The 20,445-nt window shown below is 44.3% G+C and overlaps 2 protein-coding genes across 5 annotated transcripts; one reads left to right on the top strand and one right to left on the bottom strand.

Annotated features, from left to right (window-relative positions):
- Positions 1-1,473: 1,473 nt before the first annotated feature.
- Positions 1,474-6,246, top strand: LOC116368898 (26S proteasome regulatory subunit 7). The gene is made up of 12 exons (XM_031819283.1): positions 1,474-1,686; positions 2,088-2,125; positions 2,391-2,472; positions 2,771-2,870; positions 3,018-3,149; positions 3,265-3,337; positions 3,738-3,833; positions 4,070-4,234; positions 4,547-4,634; positions 4,870-5,072; positions 5,661-5,757; positions 5,978-6,246. Exons 1-12 carry the CDS (start codon positions 1,614-1,616, stop codon positions 6,133-6,135), a joined length of 1,305 nt encoding a protein of 434 aa, XP_031675143.1. The 5' UTR covers positions 1,474-1,613; the 3' UTR covers positions 6,136-6,246.
- A 36-nt stretch (positions 6,247-6,282) lies between these two features.
- On the bottom strand, positions 6,283-20,445 carry LOC109877279 (prestin-like). 4 transcript variants are annotated; one of them, XM_031819282.1, is made up of 18 exons: positions 20,212-20,442; positions 18,799-19,105; positions 18,052-18,191; positions 15,269-15,379; positions 13,697-13,884; positions 13,181-13,345; positions 12,697-12,932; positions 12,226-12,373; positions 11,703-11,816; positions 11,153-11,230; positions 10,787-10,882; positions 10,157-10,263; positions 9,873-9,942; positions 9,158-9,250; positions 8,809-8,937; positions 8,269-8,484; positions 7,986-8,040; positions 6,283-7,837 (listed from the first exon to the last, which is right to left on the bottom strand). In XM_031819282.1, exons 3-18 carry the CDS (start codon positions 18,065-18,067, stop codon positions 7,698-7,700), a joined length of 1,962 nt encoding a protein of 653 aa, XP_031675142.1. In that variant the 5' UTR covers positions 18,068-18,191; positions 18,799-19,105; positions 20,212-20,442; the 3' UTR covers positions 6,283-7,697. The 4 variants fall into 4 exon arrangements, with proteins under 4 accessions (XP_031675142.1, XP_031675139.1, XP_031675140.1 ...); XM_031819279.1 differs by having other exon boundaries at positions 18,816-19,105; positions 20,212-20,441; XM_031819280.1 differs by having other exon boundaries at positions 18,816-19,102; positions 20,212-20,441.

The following is a 20,445-nucleotide window of genomic DNA, read 5'->3' as shown; positions in this document are numbered from 1 at the left end:
GGATGAGTGCCATTCATATTTCATTCACCCAGCTCAATATAACGTCAATAGGTTTAGGCTACTACACGATACAACAATTTCCCCCATACCCATAATGAGGTTGCTACAACAGGTCAAGAGAAAAATTTTAGTAATGAAGAGTGACCCATTTAATACCCGCCTTGCACACTTCTTGCATTCATCTAGCTGATCTAGGGTGTAATTATTAGTCCAACAGTTGCAAATGAGTGTTTCGATTGGACAAATTCAGGTATGTTTCAATTATTTTCAATAGAATCGGCAAAATGAATACACCTGACTACCTTCCAGTCTTTGGGGTCCAGTGTTCTCAGCTGGGGGAATCCTCCAGCTGCAGCTCTTCATCCTCAGATTCCTCAGACAGCTCCTCCTCTTCCTCAAGCTCCTGGAAGGAGGCCGATACATTCCTGTTCCTCCTCTTCAGAAAGGCCTCGAACCACCGACCAACAGGTTCCACCTCGATCTGCACTGAGGCTGAGGGAGAGGAGGGCAACCATTATCCCCTCCATCTGGCTGCATTCTCTCTCTGAGAATAACATTCTGCAACCTACCAAAACAACTTCAATTCCCTTGTTAACAAAACATACATTTTGTATGAGTAAGTGTAAGCTAGGACTGTCAAATATCCTTTAATAAGTTGAGTTGTCCTCATTTTTTTAAAAGTATCACTAAATGTCCACAAATGAACAAAACATTGCCATGGTAAGTGTTATAGCTAGCTATGTGGGGCTACAGTATATGAACAAATCTGTGCAGCATTCAAAACTAAGATTCAGCAACAGGAAACACAACATAAATTATGTCCCTCTTAGTCATTTAGCTAGTTAGCGTAACAATTTTCATAGACAGTAACGTTAGCTAGCTACAATGATTGTATTAACAATATGAATTAAATAACACTTCATACTAGTATGCGTTAACTAGCTAACGTTAGCTGTTCTCTGATATACCGGTAGTTAACTAGCATAGTTGATTGCTAGCTAGCTACATAATAGCGAATTGTGTCAGTATCAACAATATTTTCACTCTCATTCAATGCTTACCAGCAATGGCATTACAGTAGACGACTGTAACATCCCCTTCTAATGCTTCTATTAGCATATTGGAAAGGTGTGCTATAACATTCAGCTGTGAAATGTATTCAGTTAAATGCTTTCTAAAGTGCTAGTATGTCGCCCGGTTTTTCAGCACACCACATGGGCCTGCTTTTACAAGTGCCTTACTGGGTAGACCTGGTTTACACTCTTATAATTCCGAAATCCCACATAGGATACCTTATATTTAGTTCCTAAATAATACTTTTAAATTTCAGAGACGATCTTCTCACAAACGAGTTATACTAGTATTAAGTATGTCGCTTAAATATGTTAAGAATATTCATACATTTGAACAGATATTGGTTGTATAAAATACATTGATTGTATAAAATATATATAAAAAACTTGGAACATTATGACAATGGTCGTCAAATAAAGGTCCGACCCCCATTTCCGGTTAATTGTGCACAGCGGAAGTAACAAACCTGCTGTGTAATCCTTGTTGTGCTGAAGCACAAAATCTTCTAGTAAAACTTTATACACAGAATAACATTAGCAATGCCAGATTATTTGGGAGGCGATCAAAGGAAAATCAAAGATGCCAAAGAAGAGGAGGATAAACCTATCAGATGTATGTGATTATATTTTTTAGCTAACGTTAGCTAGCTTGGTCAGTACGACAGTTAGCAAACGTTAGCTAATTTAAGTCATTTAATGTGAATACTTTAACAAAGCTAGCTCGTTAATAACAATATGAGCTAGATAGGTACTTAACAAAAATCAAACAAGCCACGGTGATCTTTACCAGTATGGCTTAATATCATTAGTTATCCAGCCAGGGCTAATGTTAGCTAGCCTTGGCTAATGAACAGTTTGCCAGTTTTGTTTTGGACACCTATGTCACGGTGGGTTCTTTAAATTGTTATCAATTATGCCTGGATGTAAAGACAAGCTATTATAGTAATAATATTTGCATATTTAATAGCTACGAATTGGTTCTTCGTGAATGTTATGTAAATTTTTGCCCTCCAGCTTTGGATGAAGGAGACATTGCCTTATTGAAAACTTATGTAAGTATGAGCCAGTTTATACCTGTACATTAATTGATTACTATTTTACATCTTGTAGACCTAACTATAATCATAATGACCCCTGTGATGTTGTCTAATGGTGTAGGACAGGCCAATTCATTTTCCAGTTAATAGCTATTGATTAAAGGTTGATTATCACTGATTTGAAATGTCATTATCTGCTACAACAACTACATAGCCTACATTCACTGGAAAACATGCAATTCTTTGTGACTGACATCTTTGTATTGCTGGTTGTGAACAGGGCCAGAGCACTTACTCCAGACAGATTAAGCAAGTGGAAGATGACATCCAAAACCTGCTCAAGAAGATCAATGAACTAACCGGTAGGCAGCAATGTGATTATCCGTAACATCCATGTGCATTATCACTCATTTAACATTGGTAGTGTATATTGAATAGGGATTGAGTTCAGGTCACAGTTGTAAATGAGAAGTTGTTCTCGACTAGCCTGCCTGGTTAAATAAAAGGTGAAATAAAATAAAATCTACCCTCCCACAATGCTTGAAAAACATTTAGAATGTGTCTTTCTTTTCCTTAGTGATAGCAGAACATCTGTGATTTGTTGCTTTCACGTCTGACAGGTAGTGTATGTGCACTAACCTCAGCTATCTAACAATGCAGGCATTAAGGAATCGGACACTGGCCTGGCTCCCCCTGCACTTTGGGATCTGGCTGCAGACAAACAGACTCTGCAAAGTGAGCAGCCACTGCAGGTGGCAAGGTATGGCACACTTCTCAATTTACTGTATCTCACCAGCATCATGTAATAGACTTAACTGTATTAAAAAACTATGGATCTTTTTTTATTAGGTTTTGTTTTCTAGTTTGAGCTAAACACCCACATGCTTGTTGTATTTTGTTGTGGCAGATGCACAAAGATCATCAACGCTGACTCTGAAGATCCAAAGTACATCATCAATGTGAAGCAGTTTGCCAAGTTTGTGGTGGACCTGAGTGACCAGGTGGCCCCCACTGACATAGAGGAGGGTATGAGAGTCGGGTAAGGATGAAGGGTGATATCTTACTTCAATAGGAATCACGTGTGCCAATGTCCAATATTGCATAGGTAAGGTATTATTGTTAGATACTTAAGTATCTTGTGTTTTATCTTTTAGTGTGGACAGAAACAAGTACCAGATCCACATTCCTCTGCCTCCCAAGATTGACCCCACAGTCACTATGATGCAGGTAAGACGTGACACAACCGCTTGATCTCAATTCAAGATCTGTTTCCTCACCTTCATCTGCAACGATTGGGAAAGTACTTGACGGGTGAAAACAATATGGTGGAAGCTCATCCTTAGGTTGGCTTTCACCCGGTCAGCGCTTTCAGATCAGTGCAATGAAGGCCAACATCTGAAACTGTTTACTGCAAATGGGAAATTCCTTGAAACAGAGTTTCTATTGGACAAATTCAGGTAGGTCCCTCCCCCTTTGGTTCAGTTTGGTTCCTAGTGAATACACCTCAAGTAGTGCCTCCCTGCTTGGTGCTTAATGTTTACAGCCATGGCCTGAAATAAGGATGCTTGTCAAAGTATTGTAGCTACCTGAACTAACAGCAATGTCTCTCCCTGTCTCTGTCTACTAGGTGGAGGAGAAGCCTGATGTGACCTACAGTGACGTGGGTGGATGTAAAGAGCAGATTGAGAAGCTCAGGGAGGTGGTGGAGACCCCACTGCTCCATGTAAGTGTCTCAATTTGTCATTTATAATCATTCTACCGAATATCACAAAATATGTATAAACTATACATTCGTGACATTTAAATGAGAAGGTATCAATAAGGCAATAAAGACCTGGGTGAGTGCCCTCAGATTTCCTGCATTTGTGGCAGGGTTATTAGACATCTTGTACACTTAAAACATATTGGATCCTTCGTACCTCTGCTTATGTCTCCTCTCGTTGTCTGTTCTGCTTTCAGCCCGAGAGGTTTGTCAACCTGGGTATTGAGCCCCCGAAGGGGGTTCTGCTGTTCGGCCCACCTGGTACAGGTAAAACCCTGTGTGCCAGAGCCGTGGCCAACCGCACCGATGCCTGCTTCATCAGGGTCATCGGCTCAGAGCTGGTCCAGAAATACGTGGGAGAGGTGAGTCAATGGTGGAGGGTGAAGTTGCCCCTAGACACTGATCTTGGGTCAGTTTAGAATTTCCCCCAATAATGGTTAGGGTCGGAGGATGGGAAGCTGATCCTAGATCTGTATATAGGGTAAACTTCAACCCAGAGCTAGTCACAAAATCAAGTTAGTCACAATCAATATTGTTTTCAACCCAGAGCTAGTCACAATCAAGTTGTATTTGAATAGATTTGAGAACTCAGGATGATGGAGAATTAACTCAGGAATGTGGTCCTGAATCGGTGTAAGCTTACCTTGTTCTCTGTACTTGTTTCTCTTCCTCAGGGTGCCAGAATGGTGCGGGAGCTTTTTGAGATGGCCAGAACCAAGAAGGCATGTCTCATCTTCTTCGACGAAATTGACGCTATTGGAGGTCAGCACTTAAAAAATTTAAACTTGTGTACTGATTTAAATGCAAGACAACTCTACAAAATAACACATTTATGCATTTCACAAGAAGTGGTAGTAAGTAGCCTTGTCCGAGCCAGAACAACCCATAGGGCAGGAGGCAGCTTGACGTGCACAGGGTGCTCATCTTGTCACCAGAAATAGTAGCCCTGTCTGTGGTTGTGCCTCTACTTCCATGTGGGTTGTGTCTTGTCTTGTAGGGGCCCGTTTTGATGACGGTGCCGGTGGGGACAATGAGGTCCAGAGGACCATGCTGGAGCTCATCAACCAGCTGGATGGCTTCGACCCCAGGGGGAACATCAAGGTCCTGATGGCCACCAACCGGCCCGACACCCTGGACCCGGCCCTCATGAGGCCCGGGCGACTGGACAGGAAGATTGAATTCAGCCTGCCAGACCTGGAGGTTAATACCATGTCTGATTAGAACGAGAGTAACTCTGACTCCAGTCCCTAATGGCACCCTATTCCCTTTGGATCCTGGTCTAAAGTAGTGCACTATATTAGGGAACAGGGTGCAATATGGCTGGTCTAAAGTAGTGCACTATATTAGGGAACAGGTTGCAATTTGGCTGGTCAAAAGTAGTGCACTATATTAGGGAACAGGTTGCAATTTGGCTGGTCAAAAGTAGTGCACTATATTAGGGAACAGGTTGCAATTTGGCTGGTCAAAAGTAGTGCACTATATTAGGGAACAGGTTGCAATTTGGCTGGTCAAAAGTAGTGCACTATATTAGGGAACAGGTTGCAATTTGGCTGGTCAAAAGTAGTGCACTATATTAGGGAACAGAGTGCCATTTGGAACGTAGCCGGACTCCTCCTGACTTGGTGAATATGCAGAGGAATAGCTTACATAGGTGGTAATAAAAAATGCATGAAGATGAATGAGTAGCGAATGAAGTTAGCTGCCAACAATTATTCCTACTGTATGAATAGTGAAGATATGAATGTAGAGTGGCCTGGCCGTGTGGTAAAGAATGAGGTGTTGTTTCAGGGTCGTACTCACATCTTCAAGATCCATGCCCGCTCCATGAGCGTGGAGAGAGACATCCGCTTCGAGCTGCTGGCTCGTCTCTGTCCCAACAGCACAGGTAAGATGACCCAACACTGTTGTTCCGGTGATGCGACACAAGGGGGCACCACTATTTTTAGTAACTGACATGTATAAAGGCTGCGTTGGAATTCTCTACCCTGCACTCTACTGCAGCCCAATGACTGGCTCCAACCATGTAGCCCACACCCTGTTAAGACATATTTGGGATGCAAGGTAGTCAATCTGAAACAATCACACCGTTTGTTTTGTCCTATTAGGTGCTGAGATTCGCAGCGTGTGCACGGAGGCGGGTATGTTCGCCATCCGCGCCCGCCGGAAGATCGCCACTGAGAAGGACTTCCTGGAGGCGGTCAACAAGGTCATCAAGTCCTACGCCAAGTTCAGCGCCACCCCAAGATACATGACCTACAACTAAACAGCGCTGTCTGCATCTGGGGTTGTTTCCCAAGAGGCTGGGGAGGAGAGTCAATGCTCATTTTCTGTCATTAAACATTACCTACACAAATAAAGTTTATTCCAGTTTGGACATTTTCTAGTTTTCATTCAATCACACATTGACCTGTACTATAAAACTGCATTGTTTATTGATGTAAAAGTCAAGCCGTAAGATATGTACAGTACATTTAAACCATCCATATATTACCACAAAAATATTGATAACTTCAAATGTACAAATTCATAGCTTTGTACCAACACAACATACAGCACTAGATGAGTGACTTGAATCGGACCAAACGCAGTGTTCGGCTGCATATCACTGATTGAAAGACACTTGACAAAACAGCAGATTATTTGAAAAGAATAGTACGAGTAACAGCTGTGAAGTGGCCTACCTGAGTAGATTGTAGATTTGCACACTAATTGTACAATGACAAACTGTAATGATGCATTTCTTAGATATTCAGCAGGAAAGGGGTAACAAGAGGCCAATCTTTGAGAAAAACATGGTAAAAGTACCATCTATTCAACATGTCAGAGCTACAGTGGTGGGCCTATTCAGTGTTGCTCTCCTGGATCTCAAATGTAACCACTAATGGGGATGCTCTGAAAAGACGCACTCAACATGTGACCTAAAACCTGAGTGTTGCTATTTCTCTTCTACTTTGAGACAATGCTGTGAAGAACACAAGTGCTTGAAACCATTTCAAAGACGCAGTAAATTGATAAATGACTTGCTCTTAGCATAAAACGCCAAGAGTCCTGCACGCTGCAGCCCGTAGGAATGTTAGCAATAAAACAAAACCCATCTTTATTAAATATATTTATCTCTGCTTAAAACAAGAAGTTGCACTTGGAGATGGGCGTTCAGACTGTCTCCGGTGCTGCTGGTTGGAGGTCTCCAGCCCGAACTCCCCCGGGTCACCTAAGCCTTGTTCACACTGCAGGCCTTAATGCTCAAATCAGTTTTTTAAATTCATTTTCGTTCAGACATCAGTCATTTGCTGACATGGCTATGCTAGTTATCATAGTAACAACAGGTGTGTGTGCAGTGGTGTAGGTGTTTGTGCTTCCTAGCACTCAGAAGTTAAGTAGCAGGCTAAGGTGACGACTCCTGCCATGGACGTTTCCCAGTTGCTTTGAATGTTCAAAATAATTTTAAACAATTAACAAGCTAGTTAGCTACCACGTTCTTGTCAGAGTAGCTAGCAAGCATCAAGAGATGCCAAATAAGTCTAAAAACACCTTGAGGGCAAATAAATCAGATTTTACCGTTCAAACACGTCAGATAGCCAGGAATCAGATTTGTACCTGACTTCAAACCACCTACGAAGGTGGTTTGAAATGTGGCTAGAAGTATCCTAATCCATTTCCTGTTCAGACTGCAGGAAAAAAGGAACAGATTTGAATTATTTATATATCTATATATAATAAAGGATTTGAGTCACTTCAAACTGCCAATGAGAACATGGCTTTAGAGCAGCCTTAGGTGCATGTGGCCCTGTGTCCCCTCCCCCTTGATGTCCCCGTCAGACAATGTCATTGGATGGCAGTGATGGTGGGCGGGGCAGTCCGGCGCCGACAGTGCAATACGGCGTCATGGACGGTGGGGAAGACCATTTCTGGGGCCACGACCCCGGTGAAAAACTGCAGGGTGCGGAGTTCAGCCAGCAGAGTTCCTGTTAGGAAACAACACACAGTTTGGTAGGTAGGCCTATATCTAACTGACTAGTGTTATCGTTGCTACGGCTAGTGTCTTAAACAACCTCTAGTTCAGTTACCCTCAGGTTTTTTAATAGTAATCTAGACCAGTATGTTATAACTCACTGCTGCAGCCAGCGATGAAGACACACACATCCACAGCGGCATACTCCTTGATCACCTGCAGAGAGGAAAACTCATGAGAACACCATGAAATGATGAAGTTGGAAACTTAAGAGGCGATCAGAAGTAACACCAGAGTCCTGTTCAGCCCAACATTATGATAGAAATGTCATGAACAAAGCTGACATTACGCCTAATTCTGCATGACAGAAAGGCATATCTGTTCTGTAATGTTACACTTCTGAACAGACCCCAGTGCTCTGCGAGTCGAGATAAGGTCCCTTACCAACTTGATTGCTTTGGCTCCCACAGAATCTATGAAGTTGACGGGGGTCCAGTCCAGAATGAGGGTGTGGACAGGACAGAGGGGCTCTAGGAACCGGGTCTCCTCAGAGTCTGACTCTGTGTGGGTCTCGGCCACTTGCCCATTCCCCTGCACCTCCAAGTGGTTCTGGGAGCCGCCCCCTGCCACCACTTCGTGAGTGACGCCCAGCTCCAAATCCTGGCCCAATCACAAGACGACCGAAATTGTATCAGCCAATCATATAGGAGAATGAAGGAAACCAATATCGTGTCTGCCAATCACACAAGACCAAAATTGTACCAGGCAATCACACCTCTTTTGGCTTCAAACCAACCACAACAAGGCTAACAGCAAAAGCCTCTTAGAAAATGACTACGTGAAGGCCTTCAATTCTGCCCGTCTGTCTGGTGTTCTGGTTACAGTGTCAATATGTGGCGTGTTTTAACAAGAAGCAGGGGAAGTAAACCAAATAGTGATATTGTGAGTGACGGAGCAGAAAAATACCATATTGAATGGGCTCACCAGTTTGACGACAGCACTCATTTTTTGTGGTGACTTGTGGTTTTGGCTCTCCCTCTCTGCGCTCTCCTTCTTCAGTTTTCTTTTTCGGGCTTTCCGTATAGCCTGGAGATGTACTGGGTCTACTCCTGTCTGTACACATGTTTAAATATGACGAGACACGATGGGCCAAGCTGTTTTTTTTCAATGCAAGGATCCCCCACTGAACTGTAGTGTAGCTACAGTCTACAGGAGAGATGGACTAGTTTGCTAGGCCTAAAGTGCTTGACCCGTAACATAGTCGGACAAAAATGAAAACGTATGCAACTCTGCATATTCCACACACAGAAACACACACGGCAGCTGAGATTACCTTCTCTTTGAGGGCGTTCAAATAAAGGTCACTGTTTGCAAAGTAGATTGAAGAGTTTGAGTGGAAAATCTTAATCCCTGTGCATTCAGCTGCCTGGAACAGAGAGGCAGAATCACAGGTCTCACTGCTCATCCAACACCATGTACTTTCTCATTCTATCCCAGGGTAGTTACAGGCCAGGGCACTAAGTTACAGGCCAGGGCACTAAGTTACAGGCCAGGGAGCTAAGTTACAGGCCAGGGCACTAAGTTACAGGCCAGGGCACTAAGTTACAGGCCAGGGCACTAAGTTACAGGCCAGGGCACTAAGTTACAGGCCAGGGCACTAAGTTACAGGCCAGGGCACTAAGTTACAGGCCAGGGCACTAAGTTACAGGCCAGGGCACTAAGTTACAGGCCAGGGCACTAAGTTACAGGCCAGGGCACTAAGTTACAGGCCAGGGCACTAAGTTACAGGCCAGGGCACTAAGTTACAGGCCAGGGCACTAAGTTACAGGCCAGGGCACTAAGTTACAGGCCAGGGCACTAAGTTACAGGCCAGGGCACTAAGTTACAGGCCAGGGCACTAACAAGTTCATTTAGAAAAACCTTGTCCACCATTACAATTTCTTTGTGACAAACTTGTTCAATACTGTAATGAGACCCAGCTTTTTAGTGCCTGCAACTGTAAGACCATATAGAGAGTTGCTCATTATCACAAAATGACACATTATTACTTTTTCATATTCATCCACGTCACAGTACAGGCCTGTGTCCAGGACCTGTCCCAGGATCACACTCTTTGGGCTGTGGAGAAGAAGGGGGCGAGAGATATTGAAACGTTTTAGCACAGTTATTTCATACATTTCCATTGAACAGATTAAAACTGAAATGACTCAACTTAAAAATCTAGCTTTTTTCCAAATCAAGCTGGTGATATGAAATGGTTACCAGTGATCGTGAAGGGGATATTAAATACTACACTTGAATATATTTCAGAAGTAGTAGGATGGTTTAGTACCTCTGTGTTCTGTAGATGACACTCAGGATAGCAAATCCTAAGGCCACCAGAAGTCCAAGATCAAGGCCCAACAGCACAGAGGCCACAAAGGCTACCAGCCAGATAGCCTGGAAGACAATACAGACCAAAGCAACAATGGTTACAGATCCATAGTATAGGCCTCGTCCCAGGTCTCTTTGTGCTGTGTATCCAACTCTTACAGTCACTGTCATGCAGTGACTGTAAGAGTTGCGAACTGATCTGGGACCAGGCTTCCATAGCAAACTGATCTGGGACCAGGCTTCCATAGCAAACTGATCTGGGACCAGGCTTCCATAGCAAACTGATCTGGGACCAGGCTTCCATAGCAAACTGATCTGGGACCAGGCTTCCATAGCAAACTGATCTGGGACCAGGCTACCATAGCATGACATGTACTGAAGGAATCTGTCCGATTGGGTTTTCTGGTGCGATGTGGTCATGATGCGGTCAGATCATTTAAATTGCTTACATTTTAGTCAATTCAGAAAGTAAACCAAATTCTAAGTTTACATTGAAAAGCATTTAAGATAATTGGAATTTCAGTGTACTTCCTGAAATGACCCTGGGTTAGATGTAATCAGAAGGAGTTGTGTTGCGGTCCAGACTCACCAACTCGATCTTGCTGGTCCTCCACAGGGCAGGGATGTCCCTGAATTGTTTAAACATCCCCAGCAGGTTAACCATGATGATGGCAGCCAGCGCGGTCTGAAATGACAGGGGGGGGGGGGGTTGAGTCGGGGTGCATTACCATTCAAATAGGATTGGACATTTCAATGCAAATATTTATTTCTTAGGCTACTGTGATAGCGATTCAAATTCCAACATTAATGCAACTTTAATTGGTTGACATTTTGCAAGGGATATATTAAATTAAGCTAGTGCCTCTGACAGGACTGTTTCCCTTCCTCATTCTTCCTTAGCCATCTCATAGAACTCCCGCTGTAGGTGGTGTTGGTCGGTAACTGTTACACCCACCTGTGGCAGAGGCTGGAAGACAAAACCAATGGCCACCACCACCAGCAACACCACCATGGACGCCAACAGACCTGCAATCTGCAAAGACACACACAGATAAGGTACGTTAACACACCTATCATTTAGCCTTCCTGGAGTCTGCACAGAAGCGTCTGTGGTTGATCTAATCTTTATGGCTTCACGGCCCCAATTTAGCTCCCGTTATGAGGTGACACATGTAATGAAAGGACAACTGTGTCATGTTAATGGCCATACACTCAGTGTGGGCCCAGCAAACAGGATGGGTGTGTGTGTGTGTCACTGTATCAAATCAAATTTTATTTGTCGCATGCACCGAATACAACAGAGAAATGTTTACTTACAAGCCCTTAAAAGTAACAATTAAAGAGCAGTAGTAAAATATCAATAGCGAGGCTGTATACAGGGGTAACGGAATAGAGTCAATGTGCGGGGGCACCAGTTAGTCGAGGTAATATTACATGTAGGTAGATATTAAAGTCACTATGCATCTATGTATGTGTGTGTCTGAGTCTGCGCATGTGTGTGTTACCTGCGTATTGCCCCCGGTGCTCTCCTGCACCAGACTGCGGGACATGGAACAGGTGATGGCGAAGGTGTGGAAGAAAGAGCTGACAAAGTTACACAGGCCCAGGGCAATCAGCTCCTACAGGGCAACACAGAGCCAACGGGTTAGACTCTGGGGTAAAGTATCCCACAGGTACAGATCTAGGATCAGCTCCTACAGGGCAACACAGAGCCAACGGGTTAGACTCTGGGGTAAAGTATCCCACGGGTACAGATCTAGGATCAGCTCCTACAGGGCAACACAGAGCCAACGGGTTAGACTCTGGGGTAAAGTATCCCACAGGTACAGATCTAGGATCAGCTCCTACAGGGCAACACAGAGACAACGGGTTAGAATCTGGGGTAAAGTATCGCATAGGTACAGATCTAGGATCAGTTTCCCTCACCCCATGCCTAACCTTAACCATTAGTGGGGGAAATGCTATGACGTTCTTTGACATCGCCACTCTCCAAGGCTATAATGGCTACAGTACTGTGGATAAACTGACCTGGTTACCATCCACACTGTAGCCGTGTTTCAGAGCAAAGATCTTGGCCAGAGAGATTCCCATGGAGAAGCCCACCACCGCTATGGCGATAGAATCCGTTACCAAGTTGGGCAGCAGAGAGAAGTCTGGGATTGCAGGTGGAAGCAGCCTGGAAACAAATAACAAATATTGTCTGAAAAGTTGACTGAATAGTAGCAACTGTTTGTACAGTACATGTCTTCTGATGCTGTTACTTGTGCATTTTGACTCACTAAACACTTTTTGGACCATGATATGTCACCGATACCTTTTCCCACTATAGAGCTGACTTGAACCGTACTGGCTTGGATATTGGGTTCTCACAATGTGCTTTCAGGTTCTAGTAACCATGTAGGATGCATACAGCAACCCGTTTGGTTTGGCTGGGCCGAAGGCCAGTTCAGTACAGCTTGGTTTGGATTGGCCCAGTAGTGTGAAAAGTCCTTCTCTTACCCGGATGGAATTGTCCTGACCACGTCCACTTGGTAGTTCTCTGACAGACTGAGGCCATAGGAGATCCCCGTTGAGACCATGACCACAATGATCTCTCCAGGGATGGGCACAGGCAGCCTCTTCTTGAAGCGCTCGTTGAGGTCCTTCACGCAGTAGAGGACCACCATGCAGACCCCGCCCACAATCAACGTGGTCACGTTGGTGCTGGTGATGTCACTGAACACGGCCGTGACACTCTGGGAGGAGAGAGGTGTGAGAGACCTGAGAGTGTGTCCGTGTCCCAGAGAGCATTGCATAAAACTCACAATCTATATTTATCAGGAATTAATCATTTGTCGATTTATAACTAAATCATGCAGGCTTGTAAACTAGGCCTAATACCCATGTATTACAGCAGAGTACATCCACGGACACCTATAAGGTGGATGAATTTCCTGTCTACTACTGTTTAAAAGTTAACCACTCCACTCCGTCAGTGACTCACATGAAGAGCGGACAGGGGCCCACTGAAGCGCGGGGTCTGGATGCCCAGCAGGTATTTAAGCTGAGAGATGAAGACGTGAACAGCCGCGGCCGTGGTGAATCCGCGTACCAGGGGCTCCGTGAGGTAGATGGCCACAAAGCCAAACCGCAACAACCCCAGGACCAGCTGGGGGGAAAGGAAAGAAGGAGACAGACAGAAAGACAAAGACAAACAAGGGGAGAGTAGATGATGACGATTTACTTGCATAATAAATGTCAACATAGATAAAGAAGGTTGACATTAGTTCAACTAAGTTGCGGTCCTGTGGATCCCACTATGGTTGAGTAAACAGTGAGCGCTGAGAAACCGGTTGAAACCACAAACCCCCAAGGTTATGGATGTACCTTATCTTTGGCATGAACGTTGACCTCTTATTGAGTGACTGACTAGTGGTGGGAAAGCTAGTGGCAACAGAGAGGATGCTGGGTTATTTGAGGGGACATTTTTCTGAAGGTGGAAGAGGGGAGTGTAATCCACCTGTATGACTCCCACCAGGGTGGTGAGGACTACGGCTATGTGGACCCTCCTGGCATCGCGGGCCTCTGTGTCGATGAAGACGGTGGTATTGGTGGCGGTGCCATTCAGGGCCTGGATCATGAACATGGAGTCAGGGGCCTCCCTCACCACCACTCCTCCAATCATCAGGCTGATCACCGCAAACGTGCCTGCAGAGAGCACAGCCACAGCCTTAAAATTAGGGGTGTCAAACTCAACTCCTGGAAGGTTGAATGTTAGCCGTTTTTGCTATTTCCTTTCAATTTGTGGTAGCAGGCTGCCTAATGGTTAAGAGCATTATAACACTAACCGAAATGTCGCTGGTACAAAATCACAGAGCCGACTAGGTGAAAAGTCTGTCAATGTGCCCTTAAGCAAGGCACTTAACCCTAATTGCTCCTGTAAGTCTCCCTGGTTAAGAGCATCTGCTAAATGACTCAAATGTAAATGCAAAATGTGTCCAATTAAGACCTAGACAATCAGGGAGTTCCTTACTAATTAGTGACCTTAACTGATCAATGAAGAACAGGAGAGGAGCGAAAACCAACCGACACTCGGCCCTCCAGGAATTGACTTCCGACACCCCTGGAGGTTAATGGTTTAGGGGTAGGGGCTTTTAAGGGACAGGGTTTAGGAGTTCTAGGCTTCAGGGACACAGACAAAGGGCTTAACACCTGGCAACATCATTGATACTGAATATGATGACATCTTCACTCTGAAAACAGAATAATAGAAGTATAAATGAATTCAATGAACTGAACTGTGAGGCGCACTCTCTCTTCAGTGGGTTGAGTCTGACTGACCATTGCCTCTCATCCCGTGTGGCTCAATAGGTAGAGCATGCACCACCAAAATTGTGGCTTCGCTTCCCGGGACCACACACATGGAAAACATATGCACGAATGACTGTAAGTCTCTTTGTATGAAAGTGTCTGTTAAACGGCATATATTATTATTTCATGACATTGAATCATACAAGTTTGACTTCAAGTCTTGGGCACTCCCCCTAGGTCAAATAATTATCATAGCACTCCCCATTCCCCTCGGGGTTATCAGTCAGTCGCCAAGGTGCCAGGTTCTTTATCAGTAATGGTTTAATAGAGAGGGGAGACATCAGTGCCACACCAGTGCAAACAGCTTTGAACCCAGTCCAGGCGCCTCTGCCAGGGCAAGTCACTGTGTCTGGTAAACGAGGTATGAAGCAATGTAAAAACGAATGTTAAAAATGTGTTCTCATTTCCAGATCAGGTTTGCTTGTGTTAGTTTGTTACGTTTGCAACTAGAGATGTTGACACGGGCTTTTGCCCAAGACTTGAACGGGTGCCAAAATATTCCTTCATCCCTGCCTCAGAGGGAGAGAAGGCGGTCGCAAGTTACTACAGCAACTGCCCTCCTTAAGGCCACAATTTGGGCAGAGGCCATTTTGTTACAACTGCTGCCGCTAACTAAACCAAGACGGTTTTAGTTCTTCTTTTCTTGTTGAAGTGTTTAATGTGATTCACCGAGTTGTCAAAAGGAGACAAACGTGACGGCTCTGTCGTCAGGATGGCTCACCTATAGATATGTGTCTAGAGGTCCCAAAGAAGGTGTAGAGCAGGACGGGGTAGAAGGAGGAGTACAGGCCATACACAGGAGGCACGGCAGCCAGCATGGCATAGGCAAGACCTGGGGAGAGAGGATGGGGGGGAGAGATGGAATGATGTTCTACTACCCAGTGCATACACACATTGATACATCAGTAGCTAAGATGGGGAGAAGTCTGTCCATAATAAAGAGCTGCTCTACCTTCTTAACAGCAACGCAGTTCCTACAGGTTCTAGTTTTGTCGCACCTTGACTACTGTACAGTCGTGGGGTCAGGTGCCACAAAGAGGGACTTGTTGTGAAATGTTTTTAAAATTGTACAACTTCCTTCATTTTGATGGACCCCAGGAAGAGTAGCTGCTGCCTTGGCAGGAACTAATGGGGATCCATAATAAATACAGTACCAGTCAAAAGTTAGGACACACTTATTCATTCCAGGATATTTCTTTACTTTTACTATTTTCTACAATGCAGAAGTGAAGACACACTCTTGGCATCCAGGTGAAGCTGGTTGAGAGAATGCCAAGAGTGTGAAAAGCTGTCATCAAGGCAAAGGGTGGCTAGTTTGAAGGATCTCAAATATAAAATATATTTGGATTTGTTCAACACCTTTATGGTTACTACATGATTCCATGTGTTATTTCATAGTTTTGATGTCTTCACTATTATTCTACAATAGTAAAAATAAAGAAAAACCCAAGAATGAGTAGGTGTGTCCAAACTTGACTGGTACTGTATATGCTGAACGAAAATACAAACGCAACAATTTCAAAGATGTTGCTGAGTTACAGTTCATATATAAAGAAATCAGTCAATTGAAATAAATATTAGGCCCTAATCTATGGATTTCATATGACTGGGCAAGGGGGCAGCAATTGGTGGGCATAGGTCCACCCACTGAGGAGCCAGGCCCAGTCAATCAGAATGAGTTTTTCCCCCACAAAAGGGCTTTGTTACAGACAGAAATACTCCTCAGAAGAAGCCGGATGTGGAGGTCCTGGGCTGGTCTGCGGTTGTGAGGCCGGTTGGACATATTGCCAAATGCTACAAAATGACGATGAAAGTGGCTTATGGTAAAAAATAAAAAACATTAAATGATCTGACAACAGCTCTGGTGGACATTCCTGCAGTCAGCATGCCAATTGCACACTCCCTCAAAACATGAGATATCTGTGGCATTGTGTTGTGTGACAAAACTGAGCATTTTAGAGTGGCCTTTTGTCCCCAGCACAAGGTGCATCTGTGTAATGATCATGCAGTTTAATCCGCTTCTTAATATGCCTCACCTGTCAGCTGGATGGATTATCTATCCAAAGGAAAAATGCTCACTAACTGGGATGTAAACAAATTTGTGCACAACATTTGAGAGAAATAAGCTTTTTGTGTGTATGGAAAATTGTTGGGATCTTTTATTTCAGCTCATGAAACCAACATTTGACATGTTGCGTTTATATTTTTGTTAGTATAAAACAATCTGGTCAGAAAGCATCTGGCATTACCACTTCAACACCCTTTTCTCCAAGCAGAAGCTGGTGGCCTAGCAGCCTTGTTGTTGGCTCAGCTCATGGCTGGTCTCACCAGTGGTGTGGCACTATTCTTTATAGGTTTGTACCGACTGATGTGTCATTGAATAAAATCCTTTTAGAATAAGAAGAAAAGACATCCTCCAAATGCAACATGTGTGTATACCTACACGTTGGCTCAAATACATGTAGTTTTCTTATTACCCTCAAGCACTAAATTAGCCCCTCCTAACGTCAAAATTGTCAATGATGGTGATTGCCTATCGTGAATGACAATTTGTCATGTTTTACAGGTGAAATTCCAAGCTGCATCTGCCAAACCAGACTTCTGATCTCTGCGTTGTTAATCCATTTCATTAGAATATGGAGTCTTCTTGAATGATGTGTAACTACTGTTTCGTGAGTGAATTTTAAAGCACATGTTAACAACAAGCCATACCTGTACTTGATTTCAATCAAAGCACAAACTGGTAGGCTACTTATTTGGCATGTGTTGTTGACTTTTAGTCGCTTTAAAGGGGAAAATCACAAACATTCAGCACAATCAACAATGATTCAGCTTCGATATAACTTTATTAAAACGAGCACCATTCTGAGAAGTGCAGCCCCTGGACTCTAAACCCATTCTGAGCTGTGCAGCAGTATACCCCTGACTCTAAACCCATTCTGAGCTGTGCAGCAGTATACCCCTGGACTCTAAACCCATTCTGAGCTGTGCAGCAGTATACCCCTGACTCTAAACCCATTCTGAGCTGTGCAGCAGTATACCCCTGGACTCTAAACCCATTCTGAGCTGTGCAGCAGTATACCCCTGGACTCTAAACCCATTCTGAGCTGTGCAGCAGTATACCCCTGGACTCTAAACCCATTCTGAGCTGTGCAGCAGTATACCCCTGACTCTAAACCCATTCTGAGCTGTGCAGCAGTATACCCCTGACTCTAAACCCATTCTGAGAAGTGCCGCCCCTGGACTCTAAACCCATTCTGAGCTGTATACCCCTGACTCTAAACCCATTCTGAGAAGTGCCGTCCCTGACTCTAAACCCATTCTGAGCTGTGCAGCAGTATACCCCTGACTCTAAACCCATTCTGAGAAGTGCCGCCCCTGACTCTAAACCCATTCTGAGAAGTGCCGCCCCTGACTCTAAACCCATTCTGAGAAGTGCCGCCCCTGACTCTAAACCCATTCTGAGCTGTGCAGCAGTATACCCCTGACTCCAACCCCACTGACCTTGAGGTAGCTGCATGACCCCCGTGCTGAGGCCCGAGACCAGGTCCCCAAACAGGTACTCTTTGACAGGGTAGGACGGCAGCCATGTTAAAATGGGCAGGAAGCTCAGAGCAATGGCTTTGGCCCTCTCTGATGAGCAGCTGGGAAGAGAGAGAGTGAGTGAGTGAGTAGGTAGGGGTGTGTGTGTGTGTGTGTGTGTGTGTGTGTGTGTGTGTGTGTGTGTGTGTGTGTGTGTGTGTGTGTGTGTGTTTAATCAGCTTATCTATTAGGGAAGCTTCCAAGCAGCAAGTAAATGGGTGTGTACTTCTACTAGTGTAATACTAGACAAACATTGTCAGATTAAAAAAATTATAATCATAACTTCACATAAGTTTTTACAGTCGTAACAAATTTCCTGAAAAAAGGTATTGCATAATTCCACATCCCAGTCACACACCCAGCAATGTTCTTCAATCCCGGTCATCAAAACACCGATAGGTATGTCTACTGGGCTGGAACAACACTTGAACACACTGTGGGTCCCAATGACCAGGATTGAAGAACAACACCACTACAGTCTGTTCAGATCTGTAACAGGGTCGTGTTCTTTAGGCGCCTTACGGCAGAAAACAGACTGAAACAGAGTGGGACTACCTGGACCTGTCCAATAAGAACCACAAATGTTTTTCATTTCCTGTTGCAAAACAGTGTGTACTATTATAGTACAGTGTGTACTATTAAACACAACCCAGGTCTGTGGACACTAACTCGATGTAGATGCTTACTGGAGCTGCTGTGCCAGTCTCTGTCTGATGGTCTTGGGGCTCCGCTCTCTCGGGTGCAGGAGCTGGGTGTGAAGGTAGGCCTCATCGAACACAGGCCGTTCCACACGGTACATCAGCGGTGGGGGCGCATCCTCGCAAGGCGTTACATGTTGTTCCATAACACAGACAGGACACTGGGCATGTCAGAGAAAGGGGGCGTTTCCTAGCTTAAGTAGGCTTTTTCTCTCTCTCTCTCTCTCTGTGGTTCGCTGACTCCTTTTCCACTCGTCCTGCTTCCTCCCGCTGCTCTGCTGAGAGAGGAAGACAAAACAGTCAGTAACTGTTTAGACAAAATGTTTTTGAAGCAAAGCGTTGTTTTGACCAAACTCCAGCAGGGTTGAGCACCATGCGGCTGGTAGTTTTCATTAATAGAGTAGCCCTATTTTTTTGGGGGGGGGGGGGGGGGGGGGGGGTAGTGTTTTCAGGCATATGGGCTATCTTTTCAAGCAAATATTTTTGAACTGATATTGCAAAATTGTGACCAAATATGAACTTTCTGCTCCATGTGGAAAAAGAAAAACAGGGGTTTATTCACTAGGAACCAAAGGGGAAGAAACAGGAAGTGAACTCCTGAACATGTCCAATAAGAAACTTGTTTTCATGGCAAAACTTTGTTGCAAATAGTTGTACTACAGTTGGAACTAATGAATACACCCCATGTGTGTTCTACATAAGAAAGTTTACACTCCAAAATCAATGCAGAGATAGGAGCCTATTCTTTGGGCTAAAGAACAATCCAAACTACACTTCAGGCTGACTGTGGAAGCCTGGCCTACACAACATGGCAAACCAGAGGATATTGACCTTTCAGGTTGGAAGCTACTTAGAGGAAAGTTCTCAGGCAGCCTCACTAAAAATAGACATCCATTTCTTATCATATACTTTATAGACTTCTGCGGCAATGGTAAACATGATCACAATACTCTTAATCAGAACAGTGTCTAAAGCAGGGCTCTCCAACCGTTGTTCCTGGAGAGCTACCCTCCTGTATAGGCATTGACGTAAAGGTATAGGCTATGACTGACTACTTATTGTAAAATCAGAATATTTAAACAAGAATTAAACATGAGATTAAATATATTAAACTGAACTTCTGGAAACCTGACAACAAAGACGTGAAGTTATCAAAGCATGTGTATAGTAAGTAACTGGCTGTTCCTGATTATGTTAGCTGCCTAGCGACTTGTGTCATCACTGACAAAACACAACCACATCAAAATAAAAGGTAGCTAACTAACGTCAACCACATGTTTTAACCTGAATTTCAGGTTACAGAGGAATGTGTAGCGGAAAAGTGATGGCTATCTACAGAATGAAAAGCGCACATGACAGATGCGAATGAAGGACCATTTCTTACCTTCCCGACCTCAGCCTAGGATGTCACACTCTGACGCGATTGACCGAATTCAATTTTAGAAACTGACCGCGCATCTAGGCTCCGGTTACAGCTTTAACACCGGGAACGCAGTTTAACGACCGTCGACACTCGACAGCCGCATACTCGACCAGAGGAAGATCACTTGATGGAGCCGGGCGCACGTAAACTCTGACGTCACTAAACCAGTGGTCATGGGACTTGTATTTTCTTTCC

Source organism: Oncorhynchus kisutch, unplaced genomic scaffold (assembly GCF_002021735.2).
Source record: "Oncorhynchus kisutch isolate 150728-3 unplaced genomic scaffold, Okis_V2 scaffold2014, whole genome shotgun sequence".
Taxonomy (NCBI): domain Eukaryota; kingdom Metazoa; phylum Chordata; class Actinopteri; order Salmoniformes; family Salmonidae; genus Oncorhynchus; species Oncorhynchus kisutch.
This window is presented reverse-complemented; position numbering and strand designations above follow the sequence as displayed.

Coding starts and splice junctions, on each gene's coding strand:
- LOC109877279 (XM_031819279.1), bottom strand. CDS start 18,973: ATGGAACAACATGTAACGCCTTGCGAGGATGCGCCCCCACCGCTGATG. Junction 13,885..15,268: donor CTCTAGACACATATCTATAG/GTGAGCCATCCT, acceptor TGCTCTCTGCAG/GCACGTTTGCGGTGATCAGC. Junction 8,485..8,808: donor TGAGTGCTGTCGTCAAACTG/GTGAGCCCATTC, acceptor TGATTGGGCCAG/GATTTGGAGCTGGGCGTCAC.
- LOC116368898 (XM_031819283.1), top strand. CDS start 1,614: ATGCCAGATTATTTGGGAGGCGATCAAAGGAAAATCAAAGATGCCAAA. Junction 1,687..2,087: donor GGAGGATAAACCTATCAGAT/GTATGTGATTAT, acceptor TTTGCCCTCCAG/CTTTGGATGAAGGAGACATT. Junction 2,126..2,390: donor TTGCCTTATTGAAAACTTAT/GTAAGTATGAGC, acceptor GGTTGTGAACAG/GGCCAGAGCACTTACTCCAG.